Here is a 14,102-nt window from a genome sequence, read left to right on the forward strand (position 1 = left end):
GACAAGTTTCATACCTTGGAATCCTCAGTGATAACATTAGAATAGAACACTGGACAGGAGAGTTAGACGTCAAAAAAGGCAATAGTAAAAAGACTTGAAAAGACTGAGGAATTTAGTGAAATTGATGAGCTAGGACAGAAGGTACAAGGACAGGATTTAGCCTCATCAGTATGTGCCAGACCCCAGGATGACTTACACAGAGTTAACTGCATATCTGGTAATTTCCTCAGAAAGACCATCTGGCGCAAAGTATCCTAAGGTAGTCAAAGAATATGCATGGGAACCAATACTTATGAACAATCTAAAAGAAATAAAGCAAGCAATAGTTTGTTATGGGCTACAGAAAATTAGAACACAAAAGGCACAAATAAGGACAGACTGACTGCGGATTCTTAATGACTTCCAAAGATTATTAGGAGACATTTCCAGTCTACAACCAGCTGTTGGGTTAACACCTGATCTAATAGTTCATTTAAAAACCTTAGATGCTGATAAAGACTTAAATAGTCCCAGGGAATTAATAGCTGAAGTGGAAAAAGAATTGATGGTCACTGAAGAGAAATTACAGGAAGCACATTAGATAGAGTAAATCCAAATCTTAGTTGTATCCTAGTCATACTGCCGCCTAGAATTTCCCAACCAGGAATTTTAATGCTGAGGGAAGATATTATTTTAGAATGGATCTTATTACCAAAGAAACCAAGAAAAAATTAAAAACTTATGTGGAAAAAAGTCTCTGAATTAATTATAAAAGGAATATTGAGACTTCATCAACTAGCAGATATAGACCCACCAGCAGGGATTATAGTTCCTTTTACTGCTGATGAAATTAAAAAATTATGTGAAGATAATAAACCTTGGCAAAGAGCTTGTGCTAATTTTTGGGGGGAGAAATTAATAGCAATTATACCAAAAGTGATAGAATTAACCTTATAAAGAGTACTTGCATTCTTCACTGAATTGCATGTGATGCACCAATAACTGGAGCCTGTACATTTTATACTGATGTAAATAAATCAGAAAAGGCAGGTTACAAATCAGAAAATATAAGTAAGGTAGAACAAAACCCTTATAATTCTGCCCAAAGACAGAATTATATGCTATATTCTCATGGTGCTAAGGAATTTTAAAGAATCTCTTAATATAGTTACTGATTCACCATATGCAGAAAGAGTTGTCTTACTTACTGAAACCACTGAATTTATACCAATTGATATAGAATTTACTTCATTATTCATACAGGTTCAAAATAATATCAGGAATACCCTTTGTCCCATATATATAACACACATCTGATCCCATACAGGTCTGCCAGGTCCTCTAGTACAAAATAATGCAGAAATTGATCGATTATTGATTGGAAGTGTGCTGAAGGCCTAAAAATTTCCTAAGAAACATCATGTCAATAGCAAAGGATTAAAGAAGGAGTTTTTTATTACATGGCAACAAGTTAAGGAGATTATAAAGAGATCTCCTATTTGCTCTTTCTTTTTTTTTTTTTTTTTTTTTTAAGAGGCTCAATGCACGCCTCCTCTATAGCATCTTTATTCTAGATGGGATGTTAACATGGGTGAGAACGATCAGATGCATCAAAGCACTTCAGCCTGCTTCAACAGGGTGGGTAGACGGCAACTCCACACAAGTCTCCCCAAAGCCTTGAAGTCCAAGCTCACGACCGGAGGTGTGCTCTGGGCAGGGAGGGGCAGGACCATGCAAGTGCATACAGTGAAGAGGGACAAGGACTCGTCAACAGGGCTGTGGCTGACTTTATTCTATTTTGATGTCCCGCTGCTGCTTGATGAAGCTGATCAGCCCATTCGTGGAGGAATCGTGCGAGGTCACGGCAGAGCTGCCCTCCAGCTCAGGCTCGATTTTCTTGGCCAGCTGTTTCCCCAGCTCCACACCCCACTGGTCGAAGCTGTTGATGTCCCAGATGATGCCCTGAACGAAGATCTTGTGTTCATACATGGCAATCAAGGCTCCCAGAATGAATGGTGTGAGCTTGGTGAACACAATTGAATTGGTTGGGCGATTTCCTTCAAACACCTTGTGTGGCAAGAGCTTCTCCAGGTCCTCTGGGCTCTTTCCTGCAGCCTGGAGTTCCTTCTTAGCCTCTTCGAGTGACTTTCCCTTCATCAGGGCCTCAGTCTGGGCCAAGAAGTTGGCCAGGAGGATCTTGTGATGCAGACCTTTCCGTATGGGGTGCTGGGTCTGGACAGGGATGAGGAAATCACAGGGTATCATCTTGGTGCCTTGGTGGATAAGCTGGTAGAATGCATGTTGGCCATTGGTCCCTGGCTCCCCCCACACAATGGGGCCTGTCTGGTGGTCTACCCGGACACCGGACTTGGTGACATACTTCCCATTGGACTCCATGTCGCCCTGCTGGAAGTAGGCAGCAAAACGGTGCATATACTGGTCATATGGCAGCATGGCGTGGGTCTCACACCCAAAGCAGTTGATATACCAGATGCCCAGAAGAGCCAGCAGGACAGGAGCATTGTTCTCCAGGGGTGCCGTGCGGAAGTGCTGGTCCATCCAGTGAGCCCCAGAGAGCAGCTGTTCGAAGTGGTCAAAACCCACGTGCAGAGCGATGGAAAGTCCAATGGCTGACCACAGCGAGTAGCGGCCGCCTACCCAATCCCAGAACTCGAACATGTTTTGAGGGTCAATTCCGAACTCCTTCACTTTGGTTGTGTTCGTAGACAGGGCCACAAAGTGCTTTGCAACTGCAGATGGATCCTTGGCCGACATGAGAAACCACTCCTTCGCTGTCTCTGCATTAGTGATGGTCTCCTGGGTGGTGAAGGTCTTGGAGGCAATTATAAACAGGGAAGACTCGGGGGTCAGGCAGGCCAATGTTTTGGCAATGTGGGTTCCATCGATGTTAGAGACAAACCAGATGCGGGGACCTCCTGAGGAGTAGGGCTTGAGAGCTTCAGTCACCATGAGAGGTCCCAGGTCAGAGCCTCCGATGCCAATGTTGATGATATCTGTGATGGGTTTGCCGGTGTACCCCTTCCATTCGCCGCTCCGGACCCGCTGGCAGAAGGACTTCATCTTCTCCAGCACCTTGTTGACCTCCGGCATCACGTTTCTGCCATCCACCACAATGGGTGTGTTAGAGCGGTTCCGGAGGGCCACATGCAGCACTGCCCGATCCTCGGTGGAGTTGATCTTCGCACCACTGAACATGTTGTCCCGTGCAGCCTCCACGCCCCTGGACTTAGCCAGGTTCACCAGCATCTGCATCACCTCCTTGTTCACAAGGTTCTTGGAGTAATCCACGAGAATATGCCCATGGTTGGTGTTGAGGTTCAAGCTGAAGTGTTTGAAGCGCTCTGGATCCTCTTCAAAAAGTCTCCTCAGGTTGAGCTCGGCGTGGTTCACACTGTGCCATTCCTGCAGCTTCTGGAACTGCGGGTTCCGGGTGAGCGCGGCCATGGCGGGACCAAAGAGGGACACGGAGCTGGACGTGCGCGGAAGAGGAAGGAAGAAGCAGCGGCAGCGCGCAGCAAGCCTATTTGCTCTTTCTATAACCAAACATCATTACAAGCAGGGAGTAACCCAAAGGGTACTCAAAGGAATGAGATCTGGCAGATGGATGTGTTCCGCTTTACAGAATTTGGAAAATTAAAATATGTACACCATACCATCGGCACTTATTCAGGTTTTCAATGGGCAACTGCCTTGAGCTCAGAAAAGGCTGACTCAGTAATCACGCATTTATTAGTAGTTATGACTATCATGAGTACACCTGTACAAATAAAGATAGACAATGGTCCAGCATATGTGTCTAAGAAAATGAAAAGGTTTTTTTTTTTTGCTTATTATAATATAAAGCATATTACAGGTATACCAAACAATCCTACAGGTCAGTCAGTTATAGAGAGATCAAATCGAACTATAAAGGATATGCTGAAAGAATGGAAAGCGGTGGAAAATACTCCCAGAAATAGATTACATAATGCTCAACAGAGCTCAAATTCTAAGGGATCCAACAACCTCTTCTGACCTCTATGGGCATTGAGGTCCTATTGTGGGGGCAGAGGCAGGCAGATCTCTGTGAGTTTAAGGCTAGCCTGGACTACATAGTAGTTCCAGGACAGCAAGGACTACATACATAATGAGACCTTATCTCAAAAACCAACACCAAAACCAAAAGAAAATCCTAAAAACTGACAGTATTAGTCAATGATAAAATTAAGTTCATTACAAGTAAAATTTAGAATTCTAGAAAACTTGTACCTACTATTGTAAGCTGGACAGCTTCACAATATTTAAAGGCCTTACTGATATCAGTAGTGAAATTAATGATTTATTTTTCAACAGATTATTGAACACAATACCTTATGAATGCCATGCAAATGCTCTTCTAATAAGCCATACCTTCAACTCTGAATGTTATTTTGTAAATATTCTAAAATAAAAAACCTAAAACCTCAGAACTCTAAGAAAACATAAGAGGTTTTAGACCTCGATTTCCTTGAATTTAGCAAGAAATTTTAACCACAGCAAAAGCACAAGAAACAGAAGCAGTATTTTGGGCTCCCTCAGAATTTAAAGTTATTTAAAAAGACACCCTACAAAATGGGAAGATAATTTCAAATCATACACGTAATAAAGGCTTAAAGCCAAGAATATAGCCAGATGAAGTGAAGCACACAGTAATTACAGTACTGAGGCAGGGGGATCAGAAATTCAAGGCAATCGGAAGCCAGCTTGGGTTACAGAGACCCTGTTTCAAAAACATATTCAATCCAGAGACAAATATCAAAAACTCTAATGTTAACGACAAAAGAACAAGGAACCATTCAAATAATAAGCAAGCAATGGAGCCAGGCGGTGGTGGCGTAAGCCTTTTATCCCAGTACTCAGGAGGCAAAGGCAAGTAGATATCAGAATCTGAGGCCAGCATGGTGTGAGCATAGAGTGAGTTCTAGGACAGCCAGAAGCCACAAACTGGAATAGGGGAAAATGGAAAGTCACTGTTTATATAGTAAACATTGGGATGACAAGAGTTATGGGAATAAGTAGTCCTGACAGTACCACAATGATGTACTCAATGCTACTGAATAACACTTAATAATAGCAAATATTAAATAAAAGTTTTTTAATCAAAAGTTTTAAACTATAAAAATGAAATGTATGAATTTTTATAAGATCTTCATCACAGAGCTAATCAGTATTTGCATGAGCAGAGTTCGGCAGAGAAAGAACTATTGTCAGGGCTGGAGATGACAAAGTTGTTAAGAGCACTTGCTCCTGTAGAAGACCTGGGTTTGGTTCTCAGTGCCCAAAGGGTCATTCACAACCTTCTGTAACTCTAGTTCGAGGGGATTTTATGCATCTTCATGACCAGGGACACACATGCGGGCAAAACACTCATAAATATAAGTAAAGAAATTATTAAAATAGCAAATGGATGGAGCTAGAATAGAAAACATCATATTGAATGAGGTAACCCAGACCCAGAAAGACAATTATCATATGTACTCACTCACAAATGGCTTTTAGACATAAAGCAAGGAAAAATCAGCCTATAATTCACAACCCCAGAGAACCTAGTAACAGAGAGGACCCCAAGAGAGACATACATGGATCTAATCTACATGGGAAGTAGAAAAACACAAGATCTCGAGTAAATTGGGAGCATGGGGATCATGGGAAGAGGGCAGAAGGAGAGGGGGAGAAGAGAAAAATATATAGCTCAATAAAAATAAAAAATAAAGGGCTGGAGAGATGGCTCAGTGGTTAAGAGCATTGCCTGCTCTTCCAAAGGTCCTGAGTTCAATTCCTGGCAACCACATGGTGGCTCACAACCATCTGTAATGATGTCTGGTGCCCTCTTCTGGCCTGCAGACATACACACAGACAGAATATTGTATACATAATAAATAAATAAATATTTTTTAAAAAAATAAAGTCCATTGCCAAGTTTAAGTATCTGAAAGGACAATTCAAATTCTTTTTTTAATAAATATTTAATTATTTATTTATTATATATACAATATTCTGTCTGTGTATATGTCTGCAGGCCAGAAGAGGGCACCAGACGTCATTACAGATGGTTGTGAGCCACCATGTGGTTGCCGGGAATTGAACTTAGGACCTTTGGAAGAGCAGGCAATGCTCTTAACCACTGAGCCATCTCTCCAGCCCCGACAATTCAAATTCTTATCTTCTTAACAAAACACTTTGTTACCATGCTCTCTTCAGACATTAGCCAAAGTGACATACAGTAACAAACTAAATGTACAACAGACATGAAAAAAACGCCAGTGTTAATAAGCAATTGATCATATAAAAAGATATTTTAACATTTTTAAAATTTAATTGTTACTTTGTAAATCTAAGTGGATTGAGCCCGTTTGTTAACCACAATGCACTACAAAATTATAAAAATATTCTGAAAGAATTAAAAATTACCATCATGTAAGGCCAGGCGTGGTGGTGTACACTATTAATCCCAGCACTAGGGAGGCAGAGACAGGAGGACCTCTGTGACCTTGAGGTGAGCCTGGTCTACACCGTAATTTCCAGGACAGACTTTACAGAGATCTTTGTCTTAAAACTATAAGCAAAATAAAATAACAACAGCAACAAAACTACAAGGTTGTGAGACAGTTCAATGGGTAGACAGTAGCTTCCAAGCCTGATGACTGAACTGATTCCTGGACTCATATCCAGCATGGCAGGAGGGAACTGAGTCACCTGGACCTCCACATGTGTGCTGTAGCATGTACACACTGACACAGGCATGCACACATGCAATGTGAAAACAGAATCAGCATATAAATCCATATTATCTGACTTAGAGTCAAAACGTGCTGCTTAACTAGTGACATCTAGTGGTCTGCCATGCTACTTATGCAACAGAAATTTTTCTTGTTACTTGAGGAATCTGTATACTTAAATTCAGAACCCAAGACCTCTTATTCTAAGGAATGAGTACTGTTAACTGCAAAAAGCACAAATGATGACTTAAATATCTATCTTCCTCATAAATATACACATACGTGCATGCCCATATGCATACCTGCAGGCACACGTATACACACTGGTGCGGGAGAATTGTCTGTATTCTGTCAATCATGTCTTAAATAAACGCTGATTGGCCAGGCAGGAAGTATAGGCGGGGTCAACCAGACAGGAAGTAGAGGCAGGGCAATGAGAACAGGAGTATTCTGGGAAGAAGGAAGCTCTTTAGAGAGTCCTGCCCAGACCACAGAAGAAGCAGGATGTGACCTGCCCCGCTGAAAAAGGTACTGAGCCATGTGGCTAACATAGATAAGAATAATGGGCTAATGTAAGTTATAAGAGCTAATACGAAGCCTGAGCGAATGGGCCAATCAATTTATAATTAATTCAGACTCTCTGTGTGATTTTCTTTGGGGCTTTCCGGCTATGGGAACTGGGCAGGGCGGAAACCTCAACTAGCAGGCCTTCATGTTACAACACACTTCTACCATGAATATTTAATTTACACTTACTTGTATGTGTGCATAGAATGCATGTTTGTCACAGCACATATAGAGATCAACAACAACAAAAACCACACATGGTCTTAATCTCAGCACTCAGGAGGCAAAGGCAGGAGGATCTCTGTGAGTTCTAAGATAGCCTGTCTACATAGTGAACTCCATAACAAACAACCAAGACTACAAAGAACCCTGTCTCAAAAAAAAAAAAAATATTTGAAGTAGATTTCAATACTGAGGACTTTATATATTATGCCTCTAATTCTATCAAATAGCTTCTATGAACAGCTTTCAGGCAATAACACCTATCAATCTCAATCATATTCTTAACAACCAACTAATTCCTCATGTAAGTACAGATAACATACTCTATAGTGATATTTTATTTGTGTTGTAATAAATAAAGCTTGCCTGAAGATCAGAGTGGAAGGCTAGCCACAGTAGTCAGCCATAGAAGCCGGGTGGTGGTGGTGCATGTCTTTAATCGGCCATTTCAGTCTGAGGTACAGTTAAGAGCCAGTGGCTGGCTGCTTTGCTTTTCTGATCTTCAACTTGAACCCCAATATCTGTATCTAGATTTCATTATTTGTGCTATAATCCTCAATTTCTGTTATCTGTCTTCTCCATTCCTGTTGCCACTACTTGGGTTCTGATACCATTTTTGCCTGAATCTAGGTTTAACAGTTAAATTTCATCATGTTGCTTCCTACTTAAGTTCCTCCAAAAACTTTGCTTTGTTTATAAAGAACCCAAGTTTTGCAGCTTTAGTGTGGCTTGAAAATCCTTCCCTTTTCCCTTCATCTTTGCCTTCACCATTATATTTTAGTATTTTGTTTGTTTGCTTTTTTTTTGGAGACAAGGTTTCTCTGTGTGCCCTGGCTGTTCTGGAACTTGTTCTGTGTAGACTAGGCTGGCCTAGAACTTACAGAGTTCCACCTGCCTCCCAAGTGTTGGGATTAAAGGCATATGCCACCACCAACTCACCATTATATTTTAGAAGAATAATGGTCAGTAAAATTTCCTGTAAAGAGTCATATGGTGTCATATAGCGAGCCAGGCAATGATGGGCACCTGTCTTGAAACAACAACAACAAAACAAACAAAACCCCACAACAGTTATATGGTGAATATTTTAGGTTGTTCTGGTCACATGGTCTCTGCACCAACAACTGAAAACTGCCACTGTGGAAGGAAAACAACTATATGGAATCATATGTTTCCAAATAAAAGTTGGATAGCAATCAAGTTAATGTGAAAAGCCTCTGACTGCTGATCTGCTTAAAATTTCTTGCATTATAATCCATGTTTCCATAGCTAATGGAATGTGTGCTGTGTATTCTTGCATTGTACATGTTTTAATTTCTACTATAGCAAATATTGGTAGATGTAGTTTATATTGTACTAATTAATTATAGATTGAATTTTTTTTGGCCTAGATTTGTTTCCCTTTTCCTTCTGGCATAAACTACAGGATTTGTTTTTTGTTTTTGTGAGACAGGGCCTTATTACGAAGCTCCAGTTGTCCTGGAACTCAGTATGTAGGCCAGGCTGGCCTTGAATTCACAGAGATTCATCAACCTGTCTCTACAGGCATGAACCATGCCTGGCTCTATTTTTTCCTTTAAGATTATTTATTTTTGTTTATGTGCACACGTACATGCCTCTATGAGTTTATGTGCATGAGGTGTGTGTGTGTGTGCAGGAATTGGAGTTACAGGTAGTTGTGAGTTGCCTGATGTGGGTGCTGGGAATTGGCAAGATGCTCTCGACCACTGAGTCATTTTACCAGCCTGTTGACTAGATGATTCTTAGTAATCCCCACAATTAGTAGGCAATTGGCATTCCTCAGGCTAGAAGGCATCAAATTTACAGAGGCCAAATGTACTCCATTGGGTGTGATTAGTACAAAGCTTAAGAAACTTGTGGTGAGCCGGGCAGTGGTGGCGCACACCTTTAATCCCAGCACTTGGGAGGCAGAGGCAGGCGGATCTCTGTGAGTTCGAGACCAGCCTGGTCTACAAGAGCTAGTTCCAGGACAGGCTCCAAAACCACAGAGAAACCCTGTCTCGAAAAACCAAAAAAAAAAAAGAAACTTGTGGTGATATCTTGTTTGTACAAATAAAGCTTGCCTGAAGGATCAGAGGGAGGAGCTAGCCACTAGCTAAACATAGGTCCGTACAGACAGATAGGAAATGAAATGGCTGGGCAAAGAGAAGAAGTAATAAGGCAGGAGGAGACAGGAGCTCAGTTTCTTTTCTGCCAGAAAGTTGAGTAGGTAAGGTGTCTGTGGTTTTGCTCATCTCTCTGATCTCTCAGTATTTTCCCCAATATGTGACTTTGGGCTTTTATTAGTAAAATCTATTAGAACTTGTGCTATATATTGGAGCCCACTAAACTGAAAAACACCACCTAAAGATTGGCTTTTGGACTGCAAACTGCTCAGGACGATTTCGAGGTGGCTAGCTAAGATGATCCAGCCTTATAGACCACTCTAGCCAGCACTTGAGACAAGCCCTGCATTTTCCCATTACGCAGAGACTGGAAAACAAATGATATAGCTACCTCTCCAAGGACTTTTAAGCCAAATCTTTTTCTTCAGAATCCTCTAAAGACGCCACTGCACCCAGACAGCAGGAAGTAAATTCAAGAATACAACAAAGAATTCCCAAGAGGTGAGGTGGATGGTTTTTGGTCATTCTATCAGTTATGGATCTTGTCATTATTTGGGGGGGGGGGGGTTTATAAGTTGTTGTTGATTATGGTCAGGAAGAAAGCTGAACAAAAGAGATGAGACTCTGAGTTCTTGTTTTGAGGAAAAAAAGGGGGGATACATATGATAGAATAAAAGGGTAGATTATTAAATCTACTTTTAAACCAAAAAAACAAATACTAGTCTTAAATATTTTACATTGGCTTGGATTTTTTTCATATATTGATACAAAGTTGAAATTTTTCCTTTTTTTAAAAAAAATATTTATTTATTTATTCATTTATTTATTTATTTATTATGTATACAATATTCTGCCTGTGTGTATGTCTGCAGGCCAGAAGAGGGCACCAGACGTCATTACAGATGGTTGTGAGCCACTATGTGGTTGCTGGGAATTGAACTCAGGATCTTTGAAAGAGCAGGCAATGCTCTTAACTGCTGAGCCATCTCTCCAGTCCTTGAGATTATTTTTGTTAGACCATAGTGTACATACATTTCTAATCTTATTCAAGGTATGGTACCCAGGCAACTCATTTAACAATGTAATGCAAATTCTAGCCCTTGAAAGTTATTATTACCAAATATTTAGAATAATAAGGAAATGCAGGTTAGTAATTAGTCACCTATTACAATTGAGTGTGTAGTCATATTAGGTACGCTTTCAAGGTCAACCATATATTTTAGATAGGTCATCTTCAAACACTTCAGAGATCTATAGAATATGAAATTGAAGCTGTTTAATAATATAGTGTCTTTTCTTTTTTTATGACAGTGAGACATGTCTGCTCATGGCATCACCAATCTACTTCAGAGAAAATGATGGGCATCTTCTTATTAAGACCTATTAGAACTTGTGCTACACGAACTTGGACAATACAATCATCCAGTCATCTAATCCAATCTGGGCTGTCGTCATCACTATGCTGCTCCATTCCTACACACTGAAAGTGTCAGAATACTAATTTCTTGGGGAACTCACCCTCATTCTCACTACAGCTAGAACGGACCTCAGGAGATGATTCAGATTGTGATGATGAAAATTCTTCTTTCCATTTCTTCCGTTTCTTTGGTGGTGGCTCAGCCTTCATTTTGAGTTGTTTAGCTTTGGGTTTTGTAGAAGGGGCTTTTGTAGTTGGAGTTTTTGATACTGGTGGGTCAGAAGTTTTACTGCTACTACTTGGCTTAGATGGAACATTTCTGCAATGTTAAAACAAGTTTCATTAACATCATTATATCTCTTAAGATTGAAAATAAATAATCTGATGATTAATAAGAGAAGATTAAACAAACTGAGGACAACAGTTCCAAAATAAAGTTCACGTGCTATACAACTCATTAGTGATTACTATAGCATTTTCTTGAAATAGATTGCTTGACACTGGCACGTTATGCTGTTATTAAGGTGCTTTTAACTCAGCTTTAGCACATCAAATCCCTTATGGTTCATTTTCCAGAGAAGATGAGGTGTACAAAGCCAAATCTAGCCTTGATACTCTAGTGGAAGTAGGTTTTGATGAAGAAATACATGTATATGCATCTTCTGAGAAGTCCTGAAGTCCTATGCTAAATCTGTGGTTAAATTCCATCAGGACATCGGGTAGTAGTGGTGCACACCTTTAATCCCAGTACTCAGGAGGCAGAGGCAGGTGGATTTCTGTGAATTAGAGGCCAGCCTGGTCTACAGAGCTAGCTCCAGGCCAGCCAAGGTTATACAGTGAAATCCTGTCTCAAGAAAACAAAACAAGGGGGCTGGAGAGATGGCTCAGAGGTTAAGAGCACTGACTGCTCTTCCAGAGGTCCTGAGTTCAATTCCCAGCAACCACATGGTGGCTTATAGCCATCTATAATGAGACCTGGCGCCCCCTTCTGGCTTGCAGGCACACGTGGAAGGAATGCTATACACATAATATAACAAATAAATAAATATTAAAAAAAAAAGAAAACAAAACAAAAAACCACCATCATGACCATTGGGTCAGTAGCTGAAAATAGGTGATGATCTTAATTAAAATAAAGCTACATGATTGTAGACTGCTGAGTACCTAGAGTTATATAGTACATCCAATATCCATCACAGTGTCATACCAACTACCTTCTAAATTCATACCACAGACAACCCAGGCATATTGATCCATGATAAGAGTTCTACTGTGTCTGTGTGTGTTCCCATCGCCCAATTACCTTATTATAAACTTGACATTCACTTATTACTTTCATTTTATGGATAGAAAAGAGAGCTTCAGAAAGGTTCTTTCACAAAGAGGTAGATTCAAAACATTTGCACCTTCTGTCACACCAAGAAGATCCAAGCAAAGAAGGTACCTACATTACTGCACCCAACTCATTCTTTGTAAGAATCACTTACTACAAAAGAGACCGCATCACCCTCATGTGATCCTTACAATGCTCAAGTAAGAACATAAATATATTACATAAAAAACAAATACCTGATAGCTTGTGAAGGCTTGTTTCTTGGCTTTTTGGAACACACTCTAACATACTCCTTTTTGTTTGCATTTTCAATGACCTTCACATATATCCTTTTGTATTTAGTTTTCGCATCTCCAAAATATCCAAGGTACTAAGGAAGGAAGTATTAGAATTATACAATTACATAATTTATACACATAAATAGTACTTTATTGACCTCACTGCCAGCCACCCTTTAGTTTTCCAAAACATATCTCTATCCAGACTAGTTTTATCCTGATTTTGTAAAGGGCAGGGGTGGGAAGACAGTATGTTTGAGAGTGAATGTGAGTGAGAAGAGGAGCAAGAGAAGGAACATGCACAAGTGCATGCAGACACCCAAAGAGGAGATGGAGGTACAGGAAGTTTTCAGTTTTCTAACATGAATTCAGGTCCTTCTCAAGAGCAGTAATAAATTGCAGAGCCATCTTTCCAGCTCTGTTATTTCACTTATTTATTTTGAAATTTGGGTGTGTGATTCTGTGTACATGTGTACATATGAGTGCAGATGTTCTCAGATACCAGAAGAAGGCACAGAATCCCCTACAGCTGCAATCCAGGTCCTCTGCAAAAGCAGAAACGTCAGTGCATCTAAGCCTACTCACTGCACCCCGGACAGTCAGTTTAGAGAAGCTGATAGAGTCAAACATTTTACTTACACTATTTGTAGCTGCAAACTCTCTTTGCCCATCTCGAATTTCAGGAACAAATTTCTGTAACAAAGCTTTCTGTACTTTCCAAATAGCTGGGGGCTCTTTTCCTATATTTAAAGCTTCCTATAATAAGCAGAATTAATTATATTTAGGAAAATATCAACATGTTTATATTTATAGAATGTTACTGCAAGGAGGAATCTTATTTTATTAAAGATTTTATTTATTATGTATACAGCCAGAAGAGGGCGCCAGATCTCATTACAGAAGGTTGTGAGCCACCATGTGGTTGCTGGAAATCGAACTCAGGACCTCTGGAAGAACAGTCAGTGTTTGTTACCTCTGAGCCATCTTTCCAGCCTTCATTCATTTTTCTTGTGTGTGTGTGGTAGGGGGGAGGTGAAGAAGGGTTTGTATGTAGGCCCGACTGTCCTGGAATTTATATGTACCAGGCTGAGTGCTGATATGAAGGGTGTGTACCACCATGCCTAGCACAACATTTCATTTCTTATCTTTGGCTGAGTTTCTGCAATAATGAACACCCATCCACACATACCCTTGTAGTAGTAGTAGTATCAAACTTAAGGCCTTAACTAAATATACAAAAAAGGTGGTGGTGGGATGGGAACACTGAGTGATTTATGGCGAGAAAACTGCTTTCAGCGATATTGATTTAAGAAACACTATTTCCTGAAAATCACGTTCAAATTAACTTGGAGGAAAGTCTTTACTGAACTCACTCCTCTACCCCCTATTTGGTAGTGAGAAGTGATAGGCGGATCTCTGTGA

At 40.3% G+C, this 14,102-nt stretch overlaps 2 protein-coding genes across 3 annotated transcripts in view; both read right to left on the reverse strand.

Moving 5' to 3' along the window:
• Positions 1-14,102, reverse strand: part of Qser1 (glutamine and serine rich 1) — a 70,231-nt gene that overhangs the window by 16,380 nt on the left and 39,749 nt on the right. For both annotated transcript variants that reach the window (XM_041678748.1, XM_041678747.1), the window contains exons 5-7: positions 13,320-13,436; positions 12,639-12,772; positions 11,171-11,388 (exon numbers count right to left, since the gene is read on the reverse strand). In XM_041678748.1, coding sequence (XP_041534682.1) covers positions 11,171-11,388; positions 12,639-12,772; positions 13,320-13,436 — 469 coding nt within the window. The remainder of the gene's footprint in view (positions 1-11,170; positions 11,389-12,638; positions 12,773-13,319; positions 13,437-14,102) is intronic.
• Positions 1,530-3,515, reverse strand: LOC121465541 (glucose-6-phosphate isomerase-like). The gene has a single exon (XM_041678749.1). The coding sequence runs from the start codon at positions 3,442-3,444 to the stop codon at positions 1,768-1,770; it is 1,677 nt and encodes a 558-aa protein (XP_041534683.1). The 5' UTR covers positions 3,445-3,515; the 3' UTR covers positions 1,530-1,767.

This window comes from Microtus oregoni, unplaced genomic scaffold (genome assembly GCF_018167655.1).
Source record: "Microtus oregoni isolate MIOR12 unplaced genomic scaffold, Mior012 000031F_ref0000149, whole genome shotgun sequence".
In the NCBI taxonomy this organism is placed as follows: Eukaryota; Metazoa; Chordata; class Mammalia; order Rodentia; family Cricetidae; genus Microtus; species Microtus oregoni.

What these genes read in the sequence shown, in the direction of transcription:
- LOC121465541 (XM_041678749.1), bottom strand. Translation starts at nt 3,444, where the DNA reads ATGGCCGCGCTCACCCGGAACCCGCAGTTCCAGAAGCTGCAGGAATGG.